Source organism: Salarias fasciatus, chromosome 3, assembly GCF_902148845.1.
Source record: "Salarias fasciatus chromosome 3, fSalaFa1.1, whole genome shotgun sequence".
Lineage (NCBI taxonomy): Eukaryota > Metazoa > Chordata > Actinopteri > Blenniiformes > Blenniidae > Salarias > Salarias fasciatus.
The window spans coordinates 16,018,713-16,026,390 of record NC_043747.1 but is presented as its reverse complement, the minus strand read 5'-3'; the positions used below and the strand labels follow the sequence as shown (position 1 = coordinate 16,026,390).

General features: G+C 39.3%; 1 protein-coding gene across 1 annotated transcript; it reads right to left on the bottom strand.

Annotated features, from left to right (window-relative positions):
* Positions 1-2,087: 2,087 nt before the first annotated feature.
* Positions 2,088-6,409, bottom strand: LOC115386218 (coiled-coil domain-containing protein 106-like). Its single transcript, XM_030088441.1, has 4 exons — positions 6,358-6,409; positions 3,229-3,378; positions 2,643-2,915; positions 2,088-2,404 (listed from the first exon to the last, which is right to left on the bottom strand). Exons 1-4 carry the CDS (start codon positions 6,407-6,409, stop codon positions 2,088-2,090), a joined length of 792 nt encoding a protein of 263 aa, XP_029944301.1.
* Positions 6,410-7,678: the final 1,269 nt, after the last annotated feature.

Below are 7,678 nucleotides of genomic sequence, written 5' to 3'. Positions count from 1 at the left end.
GTTTTTTCGTTTCTATGTGCCTTCCAACGGCTTCCTCCCTGTGGCTCCACTGCATCCTTAGCAAGGACCACTGACCTGGAAGGAAGTTGATGTGTGTCACAAACTGGATTTCTTTTCTTTAAGAAGGAGTTTTGCTCTTTAGCTAATAATAACTTTCCACAAATGCTCTTCTGCACAATAAGTGACAACTTCATTTTTTTATTTTTGGATTCAGAAATGTATTCGTAATGCTGGAAGAATTGTATCCCTCTTGTGTTGTAAATTAATCAATAAAGCAATCAGTCTGTCTGTCTGTCTGCATTTACATATTAGATCACAAAATTAAGATCATACCTTTTCAAATTGTATTTCTGAAGATTATGAAGTATTGATGTAACAACAAGTGTATGTAGTACGTGTGCACGTGTGTGTACATATATGTATGTGTGTGTATGTGTGTGTACATGTTTGCTTGTGTGTATTTGTCCCTATCTGAACCTCCTGCATTGTGGCCTTGATAAAATATTCCAGAACACAAAGACTGTCTATCTTTCTTTGTGCACTGAGGTTTGGGAGAACACCAATGTTGTAGACAGTTTTTTTTGTTTTTTAATTGCTATTGTCCGTGGCATGTAGCCGTTGGCCTAGTCATTACAGTGACTACAGAAGAAATGAACAAAATTGGACATTGTCATGAAAGTTTGACAAGTACATCTTGAAAGCACCCAAGGTAGCATGGTGCACAACACAGTTTGTTGGCAAAATGTTCAATATTACAACACAGCGAGAAAACGGAGACCTTCAGTAAAGCTCAGAACTGACACCAGTATGACAGAATTGACAATCAAGTTCATAATAATGTCTCCTGAGATCATAAGTATTCTGTCGCAGAACAGGAGCAAAGTTCAACATGGCCCGTGGAGCATTCTTCTAGAAGGTGGACTTTGCGAGGGATATATTGGCTTAGGGCTTTCAATACAAAAAGTTCCTTATTAACTCTTACACAAATATGATGTATATGCTCCCCAAACCTCAGATCATCAGACAGGACCACTCCTCGGTATGTGCAGGATTTAGAGAAAGGTATAAAGGTATTCATGAAGGAAATGCCAGTAACACTTTATAATAACTATCCGCTATAACTACTTAATAGATCATTAGTAAACTGTTAATTCATGACTTATTAATGATTTGCTAAGTATTGTTAAAAGTCTGTTAAGGAGTCTATCTATACCTTATAGTTAGTAGATAGTTAACTAATAGTTAATGAGTTACAAATGACTTTTTCAATTACAGTTAATAGTTTAATGATTTATAACTGGGCCTTATAAGACGGTCAATACATAACTTACAAGCTGTAAACGAGCTATAAATGACTTGTTAACTGTGTGTTAATGGTTTATAACTATACCTTAAAAATTGCTACGTTAGAACATGCTATTCATAAATTACTTACTAATGGGTTGTTAATGATCAGTTAATAGTTAGTATATGTTATTGGGACGTTATTCTAAAGTAGCAACAATACCTCATTCATTAACAGTTGTTAAATGTTACTAACAGCTAGTTAATGAGGAATAGTTGCAACTTTAGAATAACGTTCCAATAACGTATATAACCTAATAAGTAATATATTAACTCACACTTTACAAATCAGTTGTTCATGGTTTGTTAACCGTCTGCTAATACAGTGAAACTTTGTAGAACAACAAATGGGTGAAACAAGTTCAAGGTAAAGAAATTTGATGTGATACTTAAAATATCAAATCTTTGTACCTGAACCTTGTTCCACCCATACGCTCTTCTGTGTGCTGTATTTTATCAGAGAAACACCACAGATGACATGTTGAACATTGTGTTTATTATAAAGAAACACAAAAACACCATCAGCCATCACATGGCAGAACAGTACAGCAGCATACAGCAGAATACAAACCCATGAGGTTGGGGCACTTTTTTTGATAAAAAAATGAAAACAAAAGAAATTAAAAAATCAAGCCAACGGCATTATTGATACGAACACTTCTTAACACAACTTTGAGCTTTGATACTTTGTGAACCAGACCAGAGTTACAACCAAACTGCTCATCATCCCAGTGACACAACACTTAAACTCTCTTCGATAGAGGAATCAGTTTCCCCTTTTTCTTTTGAAGTTCAACATCTCTCAAAAGGTCTGGATCATTGATCAGCACCTCCAGACATTTCTTCGCAAAGTTCTGCAGTCGTTGCTGCCGTGTATGAGCAGCCAACAACTCCTTGTATTTCTCCGGGGCCACAACAGCCAGCTCGCAGATTGGGGCACCGGCGACGACGGTGTTTCGGTCCACACCAACCTTTCGATATGCCGCACTCAATTTTCTTCCTTTCTTGTACGCTTTAAGAACTTTCTGATATCTCTTGATAACCTCTGCAGGATGATGTGCTGAAACAAATAGAAAGCTGATTAAGTAAAATAAAAATACAAGAAGTGAACAGATACAGGAAAAACACACACACAGATGCAAAGTGGTTGAAAATCGTAATGAAGAATACACGGGCACAGAGCTGATGGAGGGTCCAAGAAACCTCCAGAAAGAACAATATGGAAAACAAGAAGATGAGGTTTACATGGCTGACATACAAGAGGAGAAGCCTTGTTGCCTTACTGTCTTTACATTTACCTCTCTGTTTGCCATGTTGCCCCTTTTTCTTCTCTTTTTTCTTCCTCTTGTCCTTTTTCTTGTGACTCCGGTGGTGGTGCTTTTTTTTCTTGTGGTGGTGCTTCTTCTTCTTCTTGTTTCTTTTCTTTGATTTCTTGTCTGAATCGGAAGAATCAGTTGAGGAGGATGAAGGACTGGATGAAGAGGAGCTGGATGGACTGGAGGATGAAGAGGAAGAGGATGTACTAAGCGATGAGTAGGCTGAGGCAGAAGTGTCACTTGTCACACCGTCATCTGTATCTACAACATAATAGAAAATACAATACAAAATGCAGTATTATGATGATACAAGTCAACTCAGTTTCTCTGATCATATACTGATCTCATCAGTTGAACAGATGTGTGTGCTGCCCATCGATGCTACAAATATTATCTTCCAGGTGTTAAATGTATTGCTTGGGTAATAACACGCCCTTCTGATGAAGGTCTCATCACTGTGAAATGTCGCCCTACCTTCTACTCAATTGAATATATATTTTACAAAGCACACAGCATCACTGTCAGGTGAGCAAACATGGTTTCCAAACCAAGTGTTTGACCGACTGACCTTGACCAACTTGTTGGTGGAGGGAGTCTCTCTCCTTCATCAGGTCACTGCTTCTTTCTGTGATTGTGTGCTTCTTCTTGGTCTCACGAAGCTTCAGCTGGTTCTTCTCTAAATTCAAAGAAGCTGTTGGAGCTACAGTTGCTTCAGTATCTGGAATGATAGGATAAACAATTAAAAAAAGGCTCTAATCATAAAAGCTAGTTGAAGGTAAAATAAAATAATGAGCAGTTGGCTACAGATATCTGCTCTTGATCTCTGAATGAGTGAACATAATTGTAAAATAATCATCCATCACTAGTGAATGTATGAATGGATTCAGACTATTGATAAGGCTGTTTTGAATTATCTCAATATTTCCAGGTTATGCCATTGTTTGAGATATATATATATGTGTGTGTGTGTGTGTGTGTCAATATTTTCCCTAAGCCTTGAATTTAAACTTTTGTTGCATACAAAACCACTAGTCTGATGATTCTTGTTTGACTACTTTGCAGGCAGTTCAGTTATTCTAGTCTAAGTTTTACCCGCTAGACCAGTCTGTTAAATTCAGAAAATTACATCCCTTTACTGTAATTGCTTTTAAAACCAGGACAGGGTTTCCCCCAGAAAACCTGCTAAGCCTGGTGGCTGGACTGCTAGAGAGGCCCACCGTGTTTATGTAAAAAAAAAAAAAAAGTGAAAAGTCGACAGAAATTTGGAAATTATGACTATTTGGTGTTATTGTGACCATTTATTAACATTACTTAAATGCAGAGTCTTACAAAAAGGCATAATCTTAAATAAAGTTTTAACAAACACAAAAAATACAATTAAAATAAATATCAATTGTTTTCAATTAAGTTAAATCCTAATGAATCTTAAAACAAGGCATTGCTGTTCACATTTAAAGGTAAAATGAAATAACAAAAATAAAAAAGTGCAAACATGATCAAGGTGTAAAAACAGGGCACTCAGAGGCTGAAGAGGTATCTGCTGGACTGTCTGACCTTGTCTCCTTTTTGAATGAAAAACTAAAGAAAAATTATTAGATTGCTTACAGTTAGTAATATTCTTATGTTATTTAAGTATTTGTTTATGTGGAGTTCACAGAAGTGCATAAGTCCAGCAGTACCTCCTTCAGTCCAGCAGAGGGTGCACTGTTACTGTTAGACTTACAGTGCAGTGTGAAGCAGTAGAAGAAGAATGTATGAACGGAATCCCCCAGACTGATGAAGCATGTTGTTTGTGGCTGCTTCATTAAATAGAAGCACCGCAGTTCCACCGTTTGGACAGTTTATCATTTTGAGGATAGAACACGAACCACTTTGGATTAAATCCGCTAGTTCGATGCTAGCTTCTATTATGGGCACGTGATTAAACACGTGCCTTAGCACATGCGCACACACTCAAGCTAACTAATCATTGGATACTTCATTAATGTGGATGAATTATGTATAAAGCAAATCCATATTTATTATATAAATCCATCAACCTGTGTTATCCTGATCAAACTTCTTTAATGAAAACATAACACGCAATCCAGTTTACCGTCGCCGATGTCTTCTGCGTGCACGGCCTGGTCCACAGGTGGAGTTTTCTTCCTGGAAGTACCCGCTGTTGGCTTCTTTCTCTTTCTCCCAACTTTACCTGCATTTATCTTCGTATTTTGCGCATCGCCACTGGGAACACTGGTCCCGGATATATTAGCAGAGCGTGTATTCATTCTGGGTAGTCGCTAAAAAAGCACTCGAGCTGGCCGTCCAGTAGCAAACTTCTGGTTGATTGCAGGATGGGCGTGTCTGTATGGGAATGGCTAGTGTGACGTCACAAGTCACTTCCGGGTCCAAGGCTTCTAGCGCGCAATGTAAACACAATGGCTGTTGCCAAAGAACCGGTCACTTTTTTTCACGGTAACAGTGTATTTTGCTGACTTTCCAAAGTCAGTGAAGAGAGGTTTAAACCCTTACAACTCAAACCGAGTTGTAAATATTTCTGTGGGGACAGGTGGAAGTCTGAAATGGAAAGTACAGGCTTCAATGAAAAACAACATTTACGAGGTTGAGGTGAGTAAGTGGCTAGCTAGCATTAACGCTAGGGTGTCAGTCGTCGCATCAAGGTAACTTAACTATTAATTAATTAGCTATGTTAGAATTGGGTACTGTCTGTCTGCAGTTTTTGGACAACTTAGTTTTTTCTAGAAGTGTCATCCAGGGAAATAATTTTAAACCAAACCTCAAACACGCCATAAAGCAGAAGCAGCACACATTCAGTACAGGTTAAAAAGTAAAAGAATAATAATAATTAAAAAAAGCCCTTACAGAATATCCAATAATACCACCCTCCCCCTCCCCCTCGTGGGATTAATAAAGGATTATTAACTTTGGATAACTCTGCTGGTCCATCCTGCCACGGAGAGGAGGCAGTTTTAACAGTGCGCAAAGACGCCCAGCTGCTGCAGAGCAGCTTCAGATCCAGCGGCGGAAATGCTGTTGTTCAGCCCTGAAAAGACTTTATTTTCTCCTGTGCTGTTTTACACAATATTGTACTGACTGATAGAGTTACTTTTGATGCGCCGGCACCGTGAGAAGAGCTGATGTGGGAACCAGCACGGACCCGAAGAACCGCGACTGACACGTAAATAAACTCTAAAGTTTAGCAAATTATTTATTTAATCAGTGATGTGATGCCAGCAGCTTAGAAAATAATATTAGCTAAAGGGAGATTAAATACAGACAGAGGACGTTTAGCCAAAATTTTTATTTAGACTTCTATAAATTGTGTTTAATTTAAGCAGCACCAGGAGCGGGGGGCACGCGTCGCCCTCGTGGACTGAGTCCCGGGTCCGCTCCGTCCTGTGTCCTGCTCAGTCCGGGGTCCTATTCAGAACCGGGTCCGGTGCTGAGTGTGTGTGTCTCGGTGGGACCGTCCCCGCTGTGAGGAGGAGACCAGGCTGCGGTGCTGCTGCTGTCTGGCTCTGAGACATAATTAAATGAAACAATAAAAATCTGATCTATATAACGTGAGTCCGCCTCATTCTTTGTAATATCAGTAAAAATAATATAATGATGTAATATCGGAGGAAAGCAGTAGTAGGAAATGGTTTTGCTGACATCGTTCCTGTTGTTACAACACGGCATTGCACCATTGCACCTTTGGACACGGAAGTGATGTATTCAGCTTCGATGACGTAGCTACTAGCCATCCCCATAGGTTGTCCCTCATCCAAGCACCATGGTGATGCCAGGTGATTGACAAATGGACAACCAGCCAAAATGATGGAGGCCGGTGGCTCCGCCTCCAGCCCATAAATACTATTCTGATTGGCTGGTTTCACTCTCATCATTCAAACTGTATTCTGGCGGGAGCCAGCCACTGAAACCGGGAAGCTTGTGTGATGTGTGTGGAAAGAACGTGGAATTAGAAAAATTGGTTGGGCCTTTTCAAACTTAATATTGTTATACCGCAGTCAAATAATGCCTGGTATAACCACTGAGCTAAGAGAGCTTATTGAGGGAAGAACTAAATCGAAAAGAAGACACAGAGAACTTATCAAATGGATGCAGAAGAAAAGACTTCTGAGAAGACGGATGAGATGCCAAAAATGCAAACACAAGATGAAACTGAAAGAATCAGTTTGTGTGGACAATTTTTCATGGTGAGTTTATTTTTATTGCTTGAAGTGACAACAGACATGCAGCAGAATTCAAGTGAAAATGAAATGTTTTTAATCATAGTATCCAATATATATTATAATATTAATACATTAATTATAATTAATGTTAATGTTAATTTCTAGATATTAGGGCTTAACGATATATCGTTATCATATCGATATCGGGATATGAACATTCAGGACATTAGTTTGTCAAAATCGACGATATCAAGATTTCCCCTGCTTGCCCCTGCATGTCAGCTTGCCCATGCACAGGTCAGGCCAGCCAACCACAAACCTTGTTTACTGGTTGACAGCAATGAGAAACATCAGAGGGAGGGGCAGGAGGGAGACGGAGACGCACACTCCCATGTGCTACACGCAGCGGAGAAAGCAAAACAACATGAGTGCTGAAGAGAGCGCGGTTGCAGAATCTGCACAAACGAATTGGGTGGTCGTTGCAGTGAGTTCTCATAAAAAAAACTGCTTTTTTTTTTTTTTTTACATCCTTTTGTATTATCAGGGCGCGAAATTCCCTATAAAATGGCGGTGGGGACCAATTGAGATCGAATCTCCGCCGGTTTAGGCGCCATATAAGCAGGTCCTTACCGCCTGTTGACTTTTTTTATCATGAAATTGCGTTGCTTCTCTTTTAATGAATCAATCAGAACCAACACGCCTCCTTACTCTGGGATTCCATTTTTGCATTCTTCTTCTCTGTGCTTCACTCTGCACTATGCATCTAACAACCACAATGCGCCCTTGTTTGTTTGTTTGTTTGTTTATTTTGTTTCGAGCTGAATTTCATTCACAGTGCTC

What these genes read in the sequence shown, in the direction of transcription:
- LOC115386218 (XM_030088441.1), bottom strand. Translation starts at nt 6,409, where the DNA reads ATGGCTAGTAGCTACGTCATCGAAGCTGAATACATCACTTCCGTGTCC. An exon ending in CATCACTTCCGTGTCCAAAG is followed by an intron (nt 3,379 to 6,357) that starts GTGCAATGGTGC and finishes CTATCATTCCAG; the next exon opens with ATACTGAAGCAACTGTAGCT. An exon ending in CCACCAACAAGTTGGTCAAG is followed by an intron (nt 2,916 to 3,228) that starts GTCAGTCGGTCA and finishes TTGTAGATACAG; the next exon opens with ATGACGGTGTGACAAGTGAC.